A 22,924-nucleotide genomic window follows, 5' to 3' on the forward strand; every position below is an offset into this window, starting at 1 on the left:
GGAGATAATAAAACTAATATTTGTGTCACCTCTCATGATGTTACAATTATTCATTTTGGAATGCAGGAGTATCCCTAACTATTTATGAGACCTAAAAACACTGATTATCCATATTAGTTGTATTAGCATCACTGTGGCCAGTTTAGAACTCAAGACTGTATACATAATAAAGTTGATACAACTACTACAATACCCAGGCCTGGTGTCATGCTGAAGTGAGGACGACAAAACTAACGTATCCACTCTTCAGACGCTTTCAACACATTGTAAGGAGAATACACATAAGAGGTTAACTGCAGCAGCGCTACAGTCTGAGTTATATATATGCAGATTGAAGCGATGCTGCTGATTACAACTCATGTGTATTCACCTGCCCAGGTGTGATCGTTATGATACAAGGCCAGGGTATTGTACATATGGCGGGTATTTTCCACATCATCTACTCAGTTTATCCACACACACAGAATAGAGGATGAGGTTAATTATAAGGTCTATCTATAATAACCTTGGATTTTATCAAAAAAAGTTAAATGATGTTAAAACACACCACAGTGAAGTTACTGTTTTTGATACAAACCAAGGTAACAATAGATAGGCCTTGCACTCAACACCATCCTCTATTCAGTCTGTGTTTTATTACCTGACTGAAGAGACTGATGTGGAAAATACAAGTCATATAGATTTCTGGTTTTGACTACACATATCTCCAAGATTGACACGCGTAAACGTGTCATTAATGGAGCTACACTCACTGGCCACTTTATTAGGTACACCATGCTAGTAAGGGGTTGGACCCCCTTTTGCCTTCAGAACTGCCTCAATTCTTCGTGGCAGAGATTCAACAAGGTGCTGGAAGCATTCCTCAGAGATTTTGGACCATATTGACATGATGGCATCACACAGTTGGCGCAGATTTGTCGGCTGCACATCCCTGATGCGAATCTCCCGTTCCACCACATCCCAAAGATGCTCTATTGGATTGAGATCTGGTGACTGAGGAGGCCATTTGAGTACAGTAAACTCATTGTCATGTTCAAGAAACCAATCTGAGATGATTCGAGCTTTATGACATGGCGCATTATCCTGCTGAAAGTAGCCATCAGATGTTGGGTACATTGTGGTCATAAAGGGATGGACATGGTCAGCAACAATACTCAGGTAGGCTGTGGCGTTGCAACGATGCTCAATTGGTACCAAGGGGCCCAAAGAGTGCCCAGAAAAAATTCCCCACACCATGACACCACCACCACCAGCCTGAACCGTTGATACAAGGCAGGATGGATCCATGCTTTCATGTTGTTTACGCCAAATTCTGACCCTACCATCCGAATGTCGCAGCAGAAATCGAGACTCATCAGACCAGGCAACGTTTTTCCAATCTTCTACTGTCCAATTTCGATGAGCTTGTGCAAATTGTAGCCTCAGTTTCCTGTTCTTAGCTGAGAGGAGTGGTACCCAGTGTGGTCTTCTGCTGCTGTAGCCCATCTGCCTCAAAGTTCGATGCACTGTGCGTTCAGAGATGCTCTTCTGCCTACCTTGGTTGTAACGGGTGGCAATTTGAGTCACTGTTGCCTTTCTATCAGCTCGAACCAGTCTGCCCATTCTCCTCTGACCTCTGGCATCAACATGGCATTTCCGGCCACAGAACTGCCGCTCACTGGATTTTTTTTCTTTTTCGGACCATTCTCTGTAAACCCTAGAGATGGTTGTGCGTGAAAATCCCAGTAGATCAGCAGTTTCTGAAATTCTCAGACCAGCCCTTCTGGCACCAACAATCATGCCACGTTCAAAGGCACTCAAATCACCTTTCTTCCCCATACTGATGCTCGGTTTGAACTGCAGGAGATTGTCTTGACCATGTCTACATGCCTAAATGCACTGAGTTGCCGCCATGCGATTGGCTGATTAGAAATTAAGTCTTAACACACAGTTGGACAGGTGTACCTAATAAAGTGGCCAGTGAGTGTATGTGTTGACAAAAAAGAAAAATGTACGGCGCAGTGTGTGTTGGCGGTGAAAGACACATTAAACCAAACTTTTCTTGAACAATAAAAATTGCACAATTAGTTTTTTTAATTAAAAAAAAGGTTATTTTTCTTTTGAAGGACGTTTGGGGGAAGAGTGGGATACTTTGGGAGTGTGGAGAGACAAGTAAAGGCTGGAAATTGAGGAAGGGGTTCTAGGTGAAGGGGCTACTAAAGTACTGGGGGAAGGGAGATCAGGCATGGAAATGGAGGCTGGTTGAGAAACGTTGGAAGGAGAGGGGGGGACTGACTAACCAAGTCTTTTGTTTCTTCTTCTTTGGGGCAGGAGTCACCTGCCTGTACCGACTACCACCTTGTGACCGCCTTACAGTCGTTGACCGCCTCGAGATGTTGTACCGTGTCTGTGAAGAATAAAATATGGAATGTGGGTCTACCCTGGGCTGCTCGGTGGAGGCGCTGGCGGTGCTCCTTGCAGGAGAACTTGTGGTGTTGGTGCTAATTGAAGGTGAAGTGTGCGCGGTGCTTCTGGTGGGAGAATAGGTGGCGGTGCTCCTATCAGGCGAAGCGGTGGCGGTGCTCCTGTGATGAGGAGTGGTGGCGGTGCTCCTCTGAAGAGGAGTGGTGGTGGTGCTCCGAGTAGGTGAAGCGGTGGCGGTGCTCCTCTGAAGAGGGGTGGTGGCGGTGCTAAGATGAGAAGAAGAGGTGGCGGTGCTCCTCTGATGATGAGTGGTGGAGGTGCTCCTGGAATGATGAGGAGTTGTGGCTGTGCTCTCATGCTGATGATGCGAAGTGGCGGTGCTCCGATCTGGAGATGATGTAGTCTCTGTGGTCCGAACAGGAGAAGAGGTGACGGTGGCCCAAGCAGATTTTGCGCTGGAGGTGCGCCAAGATGTGGAAACGGTGGCAGTAATGGTGCTCCAGACAGGAGCAGCGCTTGACATGGTGGTGGCGGGGGTGGAGTGTCCAGCAGCACTCGGCATTGGTGTGGTGTAGTGGTGTCCGGCTTGGCTAGGAATGCAGGTGGCCAGGCAGTGGTATGCAGCAGAAGACGGTACTGTGGTGAAGCGAGTCAGTGGCTGCACAGGTGGGAATGACACCACTGACTGCTGCACGTACTGATTCTGCTGCATAGCCTGCAAGAAAGCAGTGTTGCAGGCGTGTAACACATTCAGCTGTGGCTCAGGACTAAGGTGATTCACCATGCCCCGTTTAACTTTACTAAAGAAATGGTGCGCTGGTCTACTGAGGTCGGCCTCCAGTCGTTCAAGGCGCTGGTCGGAAGAGTGGATGAGGTCTTCCATGTGGTTAAAACTACGTTCCATTGGTGAAAAACCACTTTCCACTCTTTCGGCCAGCGTCTTGAGGCTGGCATGAAAGGCTTCGCTCAAGTGCATGAACTCGGGCATGACATTTCTGTCCGAGGCCCTCTGCCGCTGGCGGGTAGTGCCCGCATAACCAGTGGCAGAGACCTGGGACAGGGGAACACCTGATTGACCAGCTTCCTGGTCACCAGCTGTCTGTGTTGCTGACCTGCAACTTGCTTCCTGGCTGTCGGATGGCAGGGATGGGTCCGAGGTTGATCGATGAAGAACCGCTCCAGGGACAGGTTGCTTCCCCACGAGCTGTGGAAACAAGCATTTACAAGAAGGATCATCTGTGGAAGATAAAATCACCGATTATGTTCAATGAAAACACACACAAAAAAAAGGAAATTATACTTACGCTCTGGTGGCAAGGACCGGTCGTAGGATTTCCAAAGCGCGATGATATCGGTACTTCGTTCTGCTCCTTGCCGATGAGCTACTGCGAAGCGAACCAGTCCCTCAGCACAAACATCAGTGTTGAAGCGGTCCTTCATCGAGCGCCAACGTGTGCGGACTTTGTTCACTGTTGTAAAAAATAATAAAATAAACATTATACAATGCACAGCTGGTGACATCTTGTATAATCACGCACACCTGATTTCCCTTTTCAAACAGTCAATGCGGCATCAAAAAAAATTCAATACACAATGCATTGACTGTTGAACCTGAGGACACTTGTGTGTTCACTGCAAAAATATATCTTTCAGTAAACACACAAGTATCATCAGGTGCAAGAGATAAAGCATGAAGAATATAGCATTAAAAATCACAATGCCTTGACTGTTGAACCTGAGGACACTTGTGTGATTACTGCAAGAATATATCTTGCAGTAAACACACAAGTATCATCAGGTGCAAGAGATAAAGCATGAACAATACAACATTACAATTCACAATGCATTGACTGTTAAACCTGAGGACACTTGTGTGTTCACTACAAGAATATATCTTGCAGTAAACACACAAGTATCATCAGGTGCCAGAGATAAAGCATGAACAATGCAACATTACAATTCACAATGCATTCAATCTTGATCCTGAGGACACTGTTATGGTCCCTGATAGAATCTATGTATCAGGAAACAAAACAGTATCCTCAGGACAAAGACTCAATGCGGCATCACAGAACAGCGAAATACTTACTAAACGCCTTCTTTAAAGTTGCAGAGGCGCTGTCCCAGCCCTCCATCAACGCTGCGGCCACATCATTCCAGAGCTGCCGGGTCACAACATCCTTGTACTGCTTGTCACGGCTGTCCCACAACGGGACACGCTCCTGGACACGGATGATCAGTTGCTCGTTGTCAATGTACAGGTCTTCATCCCGTTGTGGAACCTAGAAAAAAAATACATTATAATCGTGGAAATTGTGGAGAGTGGTATAGAGAAAAAAAAAATAAAATAGAACATGAAAAACAGGACATAAAGACAGGAATAGAAAACATAATTTAAAGTAAAAGGTAACTTTAAATAAGGGATACTTACATTGCGTTTCCTCCCCGCCGTCTCCGGCTGTTCCGGCTCACTTGGCTGGTCCGATGCTGAGGTCTGTAAAAAAACAGAAATAATTACCGATTTGGATAGGCAGGTATACTTACACAAAGGCAACAAAATACTCACCTCATGCTCTGCTTCTACCAATTCTTCCCTGGAAGGACTGTATTGGGATCCAGAAGACATGCTGGAAAAAAAACCAAAACATTAATACATAATATTTTTTAAAGGACAGGCTCACATAAATTGATTTTAGAATACTCACATTATGGCTGCTGTGTTCTCCTAAGTAGTGGATTGTCTCTGGCTGGGTGGGTGTTATCTTGTCTTCTTTTTGTCTTGCAGTCTGTCTGGACAGTAATGATCTGGCACTAGAGACCCCTTCTTTTATCTACCCTCCTCCAAAACAATGTTGCTTGTTTAGGGCGTGTATTAAACAAGTGTCTAGACATTGTTTACTCTGAAATCGAGAACGCTCAAAAAGCGCTGACATGCGCACTTCACAGCGCACGTCAGCGACACCACAGACTATAATACTATTTTTTTGCGTATTTCGTGCGCTGACGCACGTGATTTTTTAACAACGTTGGGCGGAACAAAAAATGCAACATGTAGCGTCCGGCGCGTCTGGTCGCACCCCTGGAAAATGCGCAGCGCATGCAAACGCTGAGGCCCGCATGCTATCGCTGGACACTGCGCCTGCCATTTTAAAGATAGGGGACAATTGAACGTGCGACCGATAGCGCACTATGAGCTGCGCGATAAAACGCAAGTGTCAAACCAGCCTAAGACAAAGCCAATTTTTGGTTTTCGCATTTTCATTTTTTCCCTCTTCATTTTCCAGGAGCATTGTGTGCGAGGTTGTTTTATTTGTAGGACAAGATGTAATTCTGAATGACACCATTCACTTTACCATATAGAATTTGGGAAAATGTTTAAAAAATTTCAAGTGCGGTGAATCTGTGAAAGAAACCCACACAATTCAACCATTGTTTTTTGGAGTTTTATTTTTAAGACATTATTTGCACAGTAACATCATGTGTTTAGTAGTGTATAGTCAGTACTATGTGTAGATTTCTACTATTGCAGTGGCATAAAAAAAAAATTGGTTTGTGATGCCATTTTTTAAGATCCATAATTTTTTTTTAGTTTTCTATCAATGGAGCTAAGGGCTTGTGTTTTTGGCGTGGCTAGGTGGGATATTTATTTGTACCATTTTGGCGTATATACTATATTTGGATCGCTTACTACTGCATTTTGAGGGGGGATCTGCAGCTACTGAAAAACCCCTGAAATTTTGACATTTCAATTCCTTTCCTCTCTATAGCATTTACCAATGACATTAAAGGGGTTCTCCACTACTAGGACAACCCCTTCTCATTCTGAATATTTGCCCCCGTTAAAATGAAACCACTTATACTCACCTCTGGAGACGGTCCAGCGGTGTAGACACTCGTGTTCCTGGGGTTGACGTGAGTTTGTTACGTGAGCGCTGGTGTTGCTGTTTCTGTCTTTGAACAGACAAGTACCGTATTATGCAGATTATAAGATGCACCAGACCATGAGACGCAGTCCAAATTTTGGGGTGGAAAATAGGAATTTAAAAAGAAAAAAATAGTGGTGTGTCTTATATTCCCTTTTAACAGTAGCTTACATGGGGGGGACGGCTGCGGTATAGTGGGGTCACAAAAGGCAGAGTCGCAGCTTCAGGAGGCCGGTGGCAGTTGCGGGGCGATGCTGCGGTGCCTGGGATAACAGAAGGTGTTGGAGCCTGTGAGCGGAGTCCATTTTCCCTATCTTATCCCCGTGGTGGGCTTCGGAAAAATGACAACTGGAGGCGGCACATGAGCAGACTGAGAACTCAAGAGATGAGATCTCATCTCCCAAAAACAGGATTTTTAGTTGCTTACTGTAAAATCTGTTTCTCTGAGCCTTCATTGGGGGACACAGGAAACCATGGGTGTATGCTGCTGCCACTAGGAGGCTGACACTATGCAGAAAAAAAGTTAGCTCCTCCTCCGCAGTGTATACCCTAACGACAGGATGTTCAGTTAGTGAGAAAGCAGTAGGAGAAGTAATCTGTAGACGAGATAAAAACACAGAAAACACAAATCCACACTGTAACAATATTGTGCAGTAACCAAGCTGTTCAACTTGGGAGGATGCTGTGTCCCCCAATGAAGGCTCAGAGAAACAGATTTTAAGGTAAGCAACTAAAAATCCTGCTTTCTCTATCGCTTCATTGGGGGACACAGGAAACCATGGGACGTCCCAAAGCAGTCCCCAAGGGGAGGGAACAGCAAACAACTCCAATCAGGACGAGGAAATCACCCTTGTCACCTGCAAGGTCACCTGCGAGGTCTTTTACCCCGACCGGCACTTGCCAAAGCTAGGCATGGGCTCTGAAGAAAACCTCATGGACCTGTGGAGGACATATCATCGCACTACAGAGGTACCAGACGAAGGCCCAAAGAGTACCGCCAGGAGGATGCATACTGCCCGGGCAGAGTGCATCATACTCAAAAGAACCCAGTCCTTTCTGAGCCGGCAACCCTACTAATGTCAACCAGATTCCGCGAGCAGACGCTGACCTGGAGGCCAGAGAACCTGTACACTTCAAGCCGGAGCTTGATAAGTACCGTTGCGGTGGCAAGGTAGCCTGATGCGAGAGCGTCACAAAGTAAAATTTCGAGGCGGACGAAAGAAAGGGAATTCAGAATGATGGAGAGTGGACCCTTGATCCACAGGAAGTGCACCACGGCTGCTACAGGCTCTGTGAGACCCCAAGGGTGGTTGAGAGTCTGAAAGGACAGGCTACCAACTGGAAGGAAAAGGAACCCGTCCATTGCAAACGCAGATATCGCCAAAGTCCTGAAGATATCAGGACCTGGATAAGAGCTTCATGGAACAAGGGAAAATCATGCGATTCACAGGAGGCAAATGCGGAACGAAGAAAATTTCTTCCTGTGAATAACAAGTATGGACTCAAACCTAGATCCCCAAAGGAAAAAAGCGCTGAAGAATGACGAGGTTTAGCTTGAGGAAGGAGAGCGCTTGTCGTTCCGGTGACCTCATCAATGATTTGGCCTATTGGAGCCACATGGAAAGAACGGAAAGTTGGTGAGGGACTTCACTGGGGATAATTTCGCTTGTGAAACCGAAAGCCAAGTGGAACCTTAGATAGGAACGATAGGCAAAAACCCATGTCTCCATGCAAGAAAATTTTTTTGAACAGTGAGGACGGTAAAAAATCTTCCAACTGGTGTCCAGAAAGAATGCTCTGATGAGCTAGGCCACGCGGCTATAGAATTTTGCCAACTACTGTGTGAATTTGCCGTTGGCATTCCTGAGGGATGCACTTCTGGGAAAGGAAGGATAATAGTGGTGGAAAACTTGGAACCGGAGGGTTCGCAGCCGCAAAAGTAGTCCAATTTTGCGAAGCACTGGGGAGAAAAGAGATATAACGAGGCGCCCCCTTGTTTGGAAACGGCTGAAGTCCGTTCTGTGAGAAAATGACAGGACCTGAGAACAGGCCACTGGGAACCTGCTAAAGAGTCGAACACTGGAAACGTACTGAATGGCACCTGGGAATAACCTGGATCTCATTGTCGCGATGTAGGCTCAGGATGGCTATGAAGAGACAACAGATTGCTCGACTAGGCAGGTAGAACGAAGGCTACTGGATTACTTTGAGATCAAAGGGAAGTTTAAACCCATCATTCAGGGATGAGGGTGGATATGGAAAAAATAGTCCAGCCGGACTTAGAAAAGAGATTAGTCGAGCAAGGAAAGTCCATGCAAAACATGGACTATGTCAACTGTAAGGAAAGTTGGCTCTAGGTAGATAAAATAGACCCCAAAGGACAACTAGGCTGACGAAAGGCAGGTCAATCCATATGACGATGTAAACGACCAAATCCATCCTGGACCCTCTGGAGCAGGGAGGGGATTGCGGTGAGTAGACCCGCTTACCTAAGTCTAAGACAACACGTCCGAGGACAACAGGGAAAAGATACAATTCTAGCTGAAGGAAGAAACGCGTTATCACCAGACTCATCCTTGGATCCCAGACTGGAGCAGCTTTCTACCCTGGTCGATGCTTGCGCAGAGTCAGATTCCACTGTTGTCTGAGGTGGGATACATTTTCCAGTCACGGCCAGAAGTTACCTGTCTGAGCTGCTGGAGGCTTTACCCGGCATCTGTAAGAATGAATAAGTTCCGACAGATAAGGAGCTTAGGTATTGTGGTAGCTCGAAGGCCCTTAGGACAGACTAGAACTTATAAACTACTATTGGCCAAACAATAAAGATAGACGTAACACCTGCACTAAAGATAGCCTGCGGACAGTACTATAAACTGATCAGAAGGTGTGGCAAAAACTCCTGTAGGGCAACTCACACATAGGGTCCAGAGCATGCCGCATTAAAACCGCAACCATCCGTACCTGACACGAGAGTGTCTGACCCACCTGAGGGTGGAGAATCAAGTTATGTTGCTACCGAGATCCGCTCCGTGGTACAGAGATCCGCTCCGTTTGGACATGGTAGTGCTTACGTTTAACTGTTAACAAACCACAGATGTTATTAACAATGAAATATGCATCTGAAAGGTGTGTTTGACTCACCTGGATGCGTCCTGTAACCGCAGCTGCAGCCCGTCAGGAGCAATAAATGCTGGCACCTCACCACGAGTGGTGATTAGATGGGAGCTTAGACAAAAGCTGCAAAAGACCAAGATGAACGCGAAAGAGGACGCTCCTGACTCACCTGAAATGGGACAGTAGAGCCGGACCGGTGTAGTAGATTGACCTCGGGTACGTTTGAGTCACCAGAAAGACGGCATGTATTAACTAAACATGTCTGGTAGAGGTCTATCCAAGTGCTCGATAAGAGATATAATACTGCTGCAATAGAGCGCGAGGAACCTGAAGGCGAGAGCGTCTAACTTACCTGAATACGGTACAGAACACCAGTACCACTGAAGCAGTCAACCCCAGACACGTCTCCACAGTAATACGGCCGTTTGAACTACTGTACCTGGAAGGTGGTGCTTCTAAAGCCTGTATAGCGGATATAGCACAGCTGCCATCGGCTCTAAATATCCTGTGAACAAATCAGAGTGGAGAGAACCCGGAGAAGGGAATAGGAGAAAGTCATTTCTGTGTTGTGGTGCAGTCTAGGTCTGGATACCTGATGACATTAGGTAGAATAACGGCTTCTGTGTTGCGGTCAAGGACTGGGTACCTGACGGCATTAGGCAGAATAACGGCTTCTGTGTAGCGGTCTAGGTCTGAATACCTGACGGCATTAGGCAGAATAACGGCTTCTGTGTTGCGGTCTAGGTCTGGATGCATGACGACATTAGGTAGAATAACGGCTTCACGTGTAGTAAGCCGTACTACGAAGACTGTAGTAAAGTAGATTCTGACCAGTCAATTCTTCTGACGGTAGAACATTAGGCCTGGGATCAGAAAGAGACTAACTGTACTCTCTGTTGTGTGCTATGGTTCCAACCTCTGGACCAGCGAGTTGTGGTCAGCTTCTTTATCCACTGTAGACAATTGCCAGGTAGCACAAACTTCTATCCAGCTGGAAGGCCGGCCCAAACACTGCAGACGTGAAGAGATAGAAGCCGCACATTATTCTGCTTAGAGCAGTATGAAGCCAGCGTCCGGAGGGGGCTGCAGAAAAAAGGAAGGGCGATTGCCTGTGAGCAGTAGATATGGGAGCAGATGCTATGCCAGGGCTCCAGCACCTTTATGTGTGAAGCAATGGTTGAGTGTTGCTCTGCTGAAATCAAGGCACATATCTGCAATTGTTTGAAAACACAACAGCAGTGTGACAAAATGAGATCTCTGATGAAAAAAAAAAAAGTGCGAGTGAAACCCCCTACCAGGCCAACGCCATGCGGCAAATACAGAAGACAGCAGCGTGGCTCTCCAAGCCTCTGTGTGCTATGCAAGACATACTGATGCACTAGAGACCGTGCGGCAGATTACAATTACGCCAGGAAAATACACGATTCTAGAGTACTATTACATCAGTGACTGTACAGTTCAAGAGTACAATTACTTCAGAGACGGTACGGCTCCAGAAAACCATTACGTTAGTGACTGTACTGCTCCAGGGACTGTACGACTATAGCGCATTTCACATGAGACGCAATAGCTAAGATGGATCCTCTGCTCCATCACTGGACCTGCGGAAAGTGTTGCCCTGCTTAATTTTACTATGAGGGGCTTACACTGCGCATTGTATCTGATTCGGCTGAGGGGAGATAGGCAGGAAACAGCTGGTCCTGTCCGGTGAAGGCACTGACCGTGTCCCACGCTGGGAGAATACGACCGCTGTGGTGGATGCCGACGCAGGGAGGATACCGAGGTCCAGGAAGACGTATCTCATTTTGCAAGTGAGAGAAGAGGAGCAAAACTGAGCGGTGACGAGGACCGCGCTGCCCGCAGGCAGGACAGAGTCATTACCGGTGTGCTCACACCAATATGTCCGCTCAGGGCCCCCACCTACACGCCTTAGGCCTGTTTCACACTTTCGTTTTTGACCATCAGTCAAAATCCGCCATTTTTTTATAAAAACGGATCCGCCATTTTTTTTTGCGAATCCGTTTTTTCCCCATTGAGTTGCATTACTGGCGGATCTTGATGGATGGCCATCCGTTGGATCCGTTTTTTTGCAGATCCGCAAAATTTTTTTCAGCCAACATGCCTGGACGGACCTTGCAACATTTTTTTTGCTGCAGAATCCGCAGTTTACAGTGCGCATGTCCGGAGGAAGGAATTCAGCCGGAATTTTAACCCTCAAATCCTTTCTGGCGGACGGAAAAAATTCTCTCTCTCTCTCCTCCTCCCCCCCATCCCGGACTGTGGTTCCGTTAAAATTCTGCATTCAACGGATCCATCAAAAAAACGGTCCGGTGGCATCCGTTTGCATCAGTTACAAACGGATCCGCTTTCCGCCATTTTGGCGGATTTTAACTGACAAGAAAAAATGGATGTGTGAAAGAGGCCTTAGACAAGGGCGCCCTGTGCACAACTCCACTCTGCACAGCCCGAACGGGGGCGGAGCCAACCGTCAGCTCTGGGGACAGAAAGATGGCGGCGAAGGATATTCTCTCTGCGCTGCAAGGGAGGCCGGACGGATGGCGGAGCTTGCGCTGGGTGCAGGAAGCGGCTGAGGGAAGACGGGCAGGAAAAAAGCCAGCCCGAAACAAGAGAGGACGGGGGGCAGGGCTATCGAGGACTAGGCCGCAATTGAAGTCGGGGCCTAGATTAGACCCAGGAGACCGCCGACGAAGGGGGGGGCGACGCGGAGGCCCGAAAAATTCTGGAGTTATCACCTGGATCCTACCAGAAAGGTAGTCGGGTGCAGGGGGAAGCGGTGGGGCGGGAGACCCGCGCTGAGGAGAGCAGGCTGCTGCCCACCTTCGCCTATTCTGCTGAATAGGGTACCAGCTCGGGGAAGCCTGAAACACACAGCACTCGGCGAGCGGTGGTGAGGGCTTTGCTGACCTCGGCAGGGAATGAGCTCCCCACATGTGCGGCAGGAGAGCGGCCAGGGAGAGGGGAGGACTCGGCCCGATATAAGCCGGGACTAGACTACTGGAACCTAGGGGATTTCCTCTTCTTTACCTATCTTCTTATGCAGTGTTTACCTCTTCTCCCTGTGGTGTCAGACGTCTGGAAACATGTTGCAGGATGTCACATCTCATCCAACTAACAGGCTCTAGTGGGCGAGTAGTTGGGAGACGAAGAGCCAGGACCAGGTCTGGATCACCTAAGCACGCTTCTGTGCTAGGGGTTTGGGTCCTGCCGGCTAGACGTATGAGGATACGGGGTGGCAGTACACGCCGTACTCATAGTCTCTTTGTGGGAGTACAGTTGTGACCTTTCACACTGTGTCCCTCCTGGTACCTGAAAAGGAACGACACACATTGAGGTAGATAAGGGTCTAATGAAAGACCCGTGTCCACCTCCTACTGACACTAAGCTAAACTGAACATCCTACTTCCTGTCGGTAGGGTGTACACTGTGGAGGAGAAGCTAACTTTTTTTCGGCATAGTGGCAGCCTCCTAGTGGCAGCAGCATACACCCATGGTTTCCTGTGTCCCCCAATGAAGCGATAGAGAAATCACAATCTGAACATGTGCTGCAGGATGACGGTGGCTGTTGAATAGGCACTCAAACAGATGACCTGACCGGATGTTGCTCACTTAAATGGCACCATTAGTGATTGAGAGCAGCGATCGACGATAGTGCAAATTACTGCTGTTAAAGGCAGATACACCAAAATTAGTCCACATGAATAAATAAACTGGCACCTCACAGCACAAATCAAAAAACAAGTTTTGGACTTATATCATTATATAGCTGAAAAGAAGAGACCCAGCAAAACTATATTAAAATAATGTATTTTATTGATATGTATTAAAATATTGGTTAAAAATAACAAAAATGCCCAGTAGGAGGCTATTTAAACGCCATACAAATACAGAGTCAACAATGAATAAAGATGTCCATTAACATTAATTAATTATCCAAATAGCAGGGTAATACAGGACTATAGCCGTTATAAACATAAGTGAACGCTATCCCAATATAAATATATATATACATATATATATAATCAATATAGAAAGGAAGAAGCTAGTGCAAAACACGCGTTGGGGTGGAGGAGGTCACGCCATTCAGTGTTATGGATGCCCGATCACATTAGGTAAATAAGCACTGGGTTTATTACATTTTGCAGTAATAAACTGGCTGTCTTTACGGTGTCTTTGGGATTGATGCTCATGTGGATTTAGACATCGCTTGTATGATGTTATTGAGATTGTAGCCATAATACTAGTTGAATTCCCTTTCTATTTGGATATTGATTATATATATATTTATATAGGGATAGCGTTCACTTATGTTTATAACGGCTATAGTCCTGTATTACCCTGCTATTTGGATAATTAATCTTAATGGACATCTCTATTCATTGTTGACTCTGTATTTGTATGGCGTTTAAATCGAAAAAAATGGATACTCACTAACCAGACGTGACCATTGGCTGCAGCCTTCACATTGCATCAAAGCCAGAAACCAGATTCTTTCTTCCAGCTTGGACAGAATGTGAAGATTGCAGCTGATCAATGGCCGCTGGCTGGCTGCAGGGGTGAAGTGATGTTTGCCGTGTTGGAAGGGAAAGTGAGAAAGCCAGGGGGACACAGGTAACATTGGGGAGGAGCACCAAAGTCCGCTAGGTGAGTATCTATTTTTTATTGTTTCAATCACCCACAGACTAATTTGATTCATAAAAATGATGCTGCCAACCCTTTAAAGACAGATTATGTACCAAGTGGTGCAGTTATACCGGACCTGCCATAATGAACCTGGAGCAGAGAAAAGACATTTGTGTTTCAACAGTACAATACCTTCTGAGTTGCTCTTCTTCCAGATGCTGGAAGTAATCTCATTGTTTTCTGAGCGGTGACCCCAACCTACAGATAGATATTTATAAATTCTCTATTTAATGTGAATAGCAATGCACAATTATCTTCTAACTTTATAATGACTTTTCCAGGCTTAACTAGATTCTGCAGTCACTCTATGTGACTGCCAAATTGTGATAGTGTGCAATGTGCACAGTCATGATATCCTTTTAGGATCCTAGCAAGTGGGCAGTCAGGTAAGCAATTTACATACTTGTATTCATGTAATAAAAGCACATTTCCTGGCCGTTTTTAATACAGATTATTATCACGCTCCTAGCTTCACAACACTTCTCCTTGACAGAGGGATTTTGTGCCATACCTGCAAGTAATCCACACGGTTTAACTGCAGCTCCATGTTGATGACAGCCAGCTGTCTCGTAGCTTCTTACAAGAAATAGCCCACCAGTACAAAGTCCTGTGGTCGGGCTCCCTTCAGTTCCTTACCAGTGTTTGTGTTTTCACTGCAGAATGGCATAGCTGAAAATACAATAGGGAGACAACAGTAAGAGAACACTGCAGCTACAAATAACATGGCACATGTACAAATAAAAGTACTGATCACTCATGCTACACTTTCATGTTTCTCCGTGTCACATGTAGAAAAGGATGAAGGGTAAAATTAGTATTTGAAAAAAAGAAAAGAAAAATCTGTTAGTCTAGTGGAAGGGCACTTCCATTCAGGTGATGTTTTCTGTGGACATTCATTCACAGTGAAATCTGGCAGAAAATCCACATCAAAAATCACAGTTCAACTGCTGAGCTGAAAATAAACTATTGGGTTCAATAGTGACGAGGAAATGAGCAAAAGAAACTCGCTGGTTGCAAATTCTAAGGATGAACTGTCAAACTAGAGTAAAACCCACGGGGAGGACAACTGTACAAAGCTGGCCCCCACAGGCCAAAACTGCTGGCCCCCCACAGGCCACAACCGTTGGCCTCGACAGGCCACCACCGCTGGCCCCCACAGGCCACCACCGCTGGCCCCCACAGGCCACAACCGTTGGCCTCGACAGGCCACCACCGCTGGCCCCCACAGGCCACAACCGCTGGCCCCCACAGGCCACAACCGCTGGCCCCCACAGGCCAAAACTGCTGGACCCCACAGGCCACAACCGTTGGCCCCCACCGCTGGCCCCCACAGGCCACAACCGCTGGCACCCACAGGCCACATCCGCTGGCCCCCACAGGCCACATCCGCTAGCCCCCACAGGCCAGCACTGCTGGCTGGACACAGAGACAGGCTGCAAGCATGGTATAAGCACCAGCGGTGCGAGTCTCACCAGCAACATCTGGAAAGCTAGATCATTGCTCCAGATCCCAAAGAACTCCACTTACATCACTGCAATAAGTTACTAAACTATATACATTAGAAAATTCTTCTTGGACCCCCAATCAGCACGCATCATAGGCCCCATTCATCATTTGTGGTGGGAGGGTTAAGTCACTTTTCCTTTTTTTTGTATTGTGATTTTTGCTTCCCGTTTTCTGCACCACCTATCAATAATAATCAAAAAAGCACTTAATTTTTCCATTTTTCTGACGTCAATGCGAGCGTGGTGGGAAAATTTCCCACTGCGATCACGCTGACGTGAGAAAGGTGAAGTGAGTTCATTGGCCATGAATTCGCAGGACCTGTCTGAAGGCACCGCGAGCAGCAGAACTTTCTCACCTTCGCGGTGCCCTCAGACAGGGAATAGGAGTTCACAGGGAGACACTGAGCACACGGTGCTCAGTGTCTCTGCTGGATGACAGGCTGTATGGTCGCATCATGAAACCATGCAGCCTGCCACCTAGATGTAGCAGAGCTAGACCCATGGTGGGACAAATGGATTATCATCATCTCTGCAGAAAGGTGAGGAGTATTGTCGTTTTATATTTTTAACTCTTTTGCAGATGACAAGGGCGTCGAGGGAATGGACGAGGTCGTAAGTATGGTTTAATTAAGATTTATTAAAAGGAGTCTGTGTCTTTCTATCAATTACAGGACTTTTTTCTTGGTGTCTGTGTTTTCTTACAATGAGACTATGGGGTTAGTAATGGGGGCGTCTTATTGATGCCTCTCCATTACTAACCTCAGGGCTTGATGTCACCTGGCAATACAAAGGTGACATCAACCCCTCCAACTATCACCCCATATGCCACCGCTACAGGGTAACTGGGAAGAGCGAGGCCAATTGCCAGTATTGGCGCATCTTAGAGATGCGCCTTTTCTGGGGTGGCTGAGAGTTGATGTTTTTAGCTTCGGAGGAGGCAGTATCCATGGCCCCTTCCTAGGCTATTAATATAAGCCCTCAGCTGTCTTCAAAGCATTTGTTGGTTATTAATTATAGGGGGACCCCAAGTTATTTTTTGTGGTCCCCCATTTTAATAGCCAGTAAAGGCTAAGTATACAGCTGTGAGCTAATATTAATATCCTAGGAAGCTCCATGGGTATTATCCCTGTCCCAGGTTATAAACACGGCCCCCAGCCATTGGCTTTCCCTCTTCTGGTTACGAAAATTGCACGGGAGCCCACGCCATTTTTTTCCAAAAAATAATTTTTCATTAATTAATTACATGTCGGGTAAATTGCATGCACACTGTACTAATTGTATTTGTCACTGACATGTATATATCTACCTATTCTATTTGTACTTCCGGTATGTAATCCATCTCTGCTATCCTGTCGGCTCCTGCTGTGATTTTACAGAACCCGGCAGATGAATTACCAGCTTTTCTTCTATGTAATATAAATACATACATATATATATTGTGTGTGTGGATATCTATATCTAACCTGTCAGAGTGATTTCACTGTACCCGCATATGAATTGCCGGCTTTTATTCTCTCTATATGGGTGTGTGTTCTGCTGAATATTTCCTTTGAAAACAATGTGAAAAACCGGATTGTACTCGCATGACACTCGCATCTCTCGGCAGGGAGAGTCAGACCGATATTTCATAGGTTTAGTGTGACTCCGGCCTAACAGCGCTGCTGCGGAGAGGAGTGAGCATTGCTTTATTCTATAGAAGAAGAGGTGGTTCGGTAGCGGACATCCCCTTTAAGCTGAGGTTATCCTGTAGCGGACATCCCCTATAAGCTGAGGTTATCCTGTAGCGGACATCCCCTATAAGCTGAGGTTATCCTGTAGCGGACATCCCCTATAAGCTGAGGTTATCCTGTAGCGGACATCCCCTATAAGCTGAGGTTATCCTGTAGCGGACATCCCCAATAAGCTGAGGTTATCCTGTAGCGGACATCCCCTATAAGCTGAGGTTATCCTGTAGCGGACATCCCCTATAAGCTGAGGTTATCCTGTAGCGGACATCCCCTATAAGCTGAGGTTATCCTGTAGCGGACATCCCCTATAAGCTGAGGTTATCCTGTAGCGGACATCCCCTATAAGCTGAGGTTATCCTGTAGCGGACATCCCCTATAAGCTGAGGTTATCCTGTAGCGGACATCCCCTATAAGCTGAGGTTATCCTGTAGCGGACATCCCCTATAAGCTGAGGTTATCCTGTAGCGGACATCCCCTATAAGCTGAGGTTATCCTGTAGCAGACATCCCCTATAAGCTGAGGTTATCCTGTAGCGGACATCCCCTATAAGCTGAGGTTATCCTGTAGCGGACATCCCCTATAAGCTGAGGTTATCCTGTAGCTGACATCCCCTATAAGCTGAGGTTATCCTGTAGCGGACATCCCCTATAAGCTGAGGTTATCCTGTAGCGGACATCCCCTATAAGCTGAGGTTATCCTGTAGCGGACATCCCCTATAAGCTGGTTATCCTGTAGCAGACATCCCCTATAAGCTGAGGTTATCCTGTAGCGGACATCCCCTATAAGCTGAGGTTATCCTGTAGCGGACATCCCCTATAAGCTGAGGTTATCCTGTAGCGGACATCCCCTATAAGCTGAGGTTATCCTGTAGCGGACATCCCCTATAAGCTGAGGTTATCCTGTAGCGGACATCCCCTATAAGCTGAGGTTATCCTGTAGCTGACATCCCCTATAAGCTGAGGTTATCCTGTAGCTGACATCCCCTATAAGATGAGGTTATCCTGTAGCTGACATCCCCTATAAGCTGAGGTTATCCTGTAGCTGACATCCCCTATAAGCTGAGGTTATCCTGTAGCGGACATCCCCTATAAGCTGAGGTTATCCTGTAGCGGACATCCCCTTTAAGCTGAGGTTATCCTGTAGCGGACATCCCCTATAAGCTGAGGTTATCCTGTAGCGGACATCCCCTATAAGCTGAGGTTATCCTGTAGCGGACATCCCCTATAAGCTGAGGTTATCCTGTAGCGGACATCCCCTATAAGCTGAGGTTATCCTGTAGCGGACATCCCCTATAAGCTGAGGTTATCCTGTAGCGGACATCCCCTATAAGCTGAGGTTATCCTGTAGCTGACATCCCCTATAAGCTGAGGTTATCCTGTAGCGGACATCCCCTATAAGCTGAGGTTATCCTGTAGCGGACATCCCCTATAAGCTGAAGTTATCCTGTAGCGGACATCCCCTTTAAGCTGAGGTTATCCTGTAGCAGACATCCCCTATAAGCTGAGGTTATCCTGTAGCGGACATCCCCTATAAGCTGAGGTTATCCTGTAGCGGACATCCTCTATAAGCTGAGGTTATCCTGTAGCGGACATCCCCTTTAAGCTGAGGTTATCCTGTAGCGGACATCCCCTTTAAGCTGAGGTTATCCTGTAGCGGACATCCCCTTTAAGCTGAGGTTATCCTGTAGCGGACATCCCCTTTAAGCTGAGGTTATCCATCTACTCTAGGTCATCTAAGCAGTATAAATAAAGTTTATTCAAATGAGCACAAAACGTCAACTAACTGCCACCTCAAACAAACTTTATTTACACAGAACATAGCCCGTATACCGTGAGGCAGCAGCGCAATATCCGCACACAGTGCGTGTTTATAAGCACAGCCGTGTACACTCGCCGGAGCTCACCCGAGTCACACACAGCACCGCCACAGCAACCAAGGCAACCAGCGCGTCCGGGGAGGAGCGTCCTGACGTCACGTCCAGGTCATATGACGTCCATCCTGTAGTGAGGCCGCCAATAGCTGGGAATCAGACCTGGAGGGGCAGAGCTATCTCATCCATAACGTGGTGTATTAGTAACGCGCAGGCGCACTGTTATACTGTAGATAGCAGCCGGAGAGTGTGTTCTCCCGCAGGGATAGCGCTCACTTTGTGTGGGAGGCAGGTGAGGTCCAGGACGGAAGCCTCTGCTGGGCTGTGTTGAGCGCTCACTACCGCCTTCACCTCACGTGTCATTATGTAGAGCTGCCAGTAGGGGGAGCTCTGTCACTGGACTCCGAGAGAACGTTGGGAAATGACGCAGGGCACTGACTGGGACTGCAGCATCCGGGGGCTGGGATCGGCTGATCAGTTGGGTTGCGTCTAGGTCGGAGGTGACTTTTTGAGGTCATCATTTTAACAACTCCTACACACGGCTCCACTCAGTACACACACACACGGCTCCACTCAGTACACACACACACACGGCTCCACTCAGTACACACACACACACGGCTCCACTCAGTACACACACACACACGGCTCCACTCAGTACACACACACACACGGCTCCACTCAGTACACACACACACGGCTCCACTCAGTACACACACACACACGGCTCCACTCAGTACACACACACACACGGCTCCACTCAGTACACACACACACACGGCTCCACTCAGTACACACACACACACGGCTCCACTCAGTACACACACACACACGGCTCCACTCAGTACACACACACACACGGCTCCACTCAGTACACACACACACACACGGCTCCACTCAGTACACACACACACACGGCTCCACTCAGTACACACACACACGGCTCCACTCAGTACACACACACACGGCTCCGCTCAGTACACACACACACACGGCTCCGCTCAGTACACACACACACACACACGGCTCCGCTCAGTACACACACACACACACACGGCTCCGCTCAGTACACACACACACACACACGGCTCCGCTCAGTACACACACACACACGGCTCCGCTCAGTGCACACACACACACACACACGGCTCCGCTCAGTACACACACACACACACACGGCTCCGCTCAGTACACACACACACACACACGGCTCCGCTCAGTACACACACACACACACACACGGCTCCGCTCAGTACACACACACACACGGCTCCGCTCAGTACACACACACACACACACGGCTCCGCTCAGTACACACACACACACACACACGGCTCCGCTCAGTACACACACACACACACACGGCTCCGCTCAGTACACACACACACACACACACGGCTCCGCTCAGTACACACACACACACACACACACGGCTCCGCTCAGTACACACACGCACACACGGCTCCGCTCAGTACACACACGCACACACGGCTCCGCTCAGTACACACACGCACACACGGCTCCGCTCAGTGCACACACGGCTCCGCTCAGTACACACACGGCTCAGCTCTGTACACACACGAGGTACACCTCGCACACAGGCAGCTCTGCTCCGTACACCTCGCACACAGGCCGCTCTGCTCTGTACACCCCGTACACACAGGGCTCTGCGTACACCTCGCACACAGGCAGCTCTGCTCCGTACACCTCGCACACACGCGGCTCCGCTCTGTACACACAGGGCTCTGCTCTGTACACCCCGTACACACAGGGCTCTGCTCCGTACACCTCGCACACAGGCAGCTCTGCTCCGTACACCTCGCACACACGCGGCTCCGCTCTGTACACACAGGGCTCTGCTCTGTACACCCCGTACACACAGGGCTCCACTCCGTACACCTCGTACACAGGCAGCTCTGCTCCGTACACCTCGCACACACGCGGCTCCGCTCTGTACACACAGGGCTCTGCTCTGTACACCCCGTACACACAGGCAGCTCTGCTCCGTACACCTCGCACACAGGCAGCTCTGCTCCGTACACCTCGCACACAGGCAGCTCTGCTCCGTACACCTCGCACACAGGCAGCTCTGCTCCGTACACCTCGCACACAGGCAGCTCTGCTCCGTACACCTCGCACACAGGCAGCTCTGCTCCGTACACCTCGCACACAGGCAGCTCTGCTCCGTACACCTCGCACACAGGCAGCTCTGCTCCGTACACCTCGCACACAGGCAGCTCTGCTCCGTACACCTCGCACACACGCGGCTCCGCTCTGTACACACATGGCTCTGCTCTGTACACCCCGTACACACAGGGCTCCGCTCCGTACACCTCGTACACACGCGGCTCCCAGGGCTGTGGAGTCGGTATAAAATGGACCGACTCCTAAAATATATAATTGGGTACAGTAATTCAATGCAGAATGTGCTGAATATTTTTTCATAGGATTTTGGGAAAGTTATGAAATGTCCTATAAATGACTGTTCTATTCCTGATCTAAGGCTACATTCACACACAGCGTTTTTCCTGCGTTTTTTGAGGATATGTTTTTCAGCTGCAAAAGCAGATCAGCTTTTTAAAAAACCGCATCACCTGAAAGGTTTTTGAGCTCATAGATAATGTTTTCAATAGCAAAAGCAGATTAGAAATCTGCTCTATCTATATATCCATTTATCCATATCTGTCTCCATATCATATCTGTATCAAAAAGAATGAAAGCCGGATAGCACACAGACTAACACTCCTTTTTTTTTAGCACCAGTCAGGTACACCTCATAGCTGCCCAAAAGGACGCCCAGTACAGGCATTGCTCGTCTTCAGTAACATTAACATCAACTGATAGTTGGAATAAATAGACTGCATTCATCACCACATCTTCTTAAGGTGTAGGCTTTATTTTCAAGTGTAGGGGTGTGAAGTATGAGGTTCTGCAGCAGCTGAGGTGTGCAGTATGAAATTCTGCGGAACAGTATGAGGTTCTGCCCCCCACTCTAGGTTTGATCCTGGCTACGCCCATAGTGTGAATGTAGCCTGAGGATCTAGGCTTTATCTTAGCCGAGATAAGTCATAGAGTGTGTGTGTATATATATATATATATATATATATATATATATATATATATATATATATATATATATATATACACACACACACACACAGTACAGACCAAAAGTTTGGACACACCTCAATCAAACCATTTTCTTTATTTTCATGACTATGAAAATTGTAGATTCACTCTAAAGGCATCAAAACCATGAATTAACATGTGGAATTTTATAATTAACAAAAAAGTGTGAAACAACTGAAAATACTGTATGTCTTATATTCTAGGTTCTTCAAAGTAGACACCTTTTGCTTTGATTTCTGCTTTGCACACTCTTGGCATTCTCTTGATGAGCTTCAAGAGGTAGTCACCGGAAATGGTTTTCACTTCACAGGTGTGCCCTGTCAGGTTTAATAAGTGGGATTTCTTGCCTTATAAATGAGGTTGGGACCATCAGTTGTGTTGTGCAGAAGTCTTGTGGATACACAGGTGATAGTCCTACTGAATAGACTGTTAGAATTTGTATTATGGCAAGAAAAAAGCAGCTAAGTAAAGAAAAACAAGAGGCCATCATTACTTTAAGAAATGAAGGTCAGTCAGTCCGAAAAATTGGGAAAACTTTGAAAGTGTCCCAGA

General features: G+C 47.4%; 1 protein-coding gene across 2 annotated transcripts in view; it reads right to left on the bottom strand.

Moving 5' to 3' along the window:
- Window positions 1-19,547, bottom strand: part of BBS7 (Bardet-Biedl syndrome 7) — a 108,054-nt gene extending 88,507 nt beyond the window's left edge. The window contains exons 1-3 of one of the 2 annotated variants that reach the window (XM_073572008.1): window positions 19,277-19,546; window positions 14,653-14,810; window positions 14,274-14,339 (exon numbers count right to left, since the gene is read on the bottom strand). In XM_073572008.1, the coding sequence (XP_073428109.1) occupies window positions 14,274-14,339; window positions 14,653-14,688 (102 nt within the window). In that variant the 5' untranslated portion in view covers window positions 14,689-14,810; window positions 19,277-19,546. Of the gene's footprint in view, window positions 1-14,273; window positions 14,340-14,652; window positions 14,811-19,276 lie in introns of both variants that reach the window. The other variant, XM_073572009.1, reaches the window with a different exon arrangement.
- Window positions 19,548-22,924: the final 3,377 nt, after the last annotated feature.

This window comes from Dendrobates tinctorius, unplaced genomic scaffold, assembly GCF_039654945.1.
Source record: "Dendrobates tinctorius isolate UK_male_01 unplaced genomic scaffold, ASM3965494v1 ptg000030l, whole genome shotgun sequence".
NCBI lineage: Eukaryota > Metazoa > Chordata > Amphibia > Anura > Dendrobatidae > Dendrobates > Dendrobates tinctorius.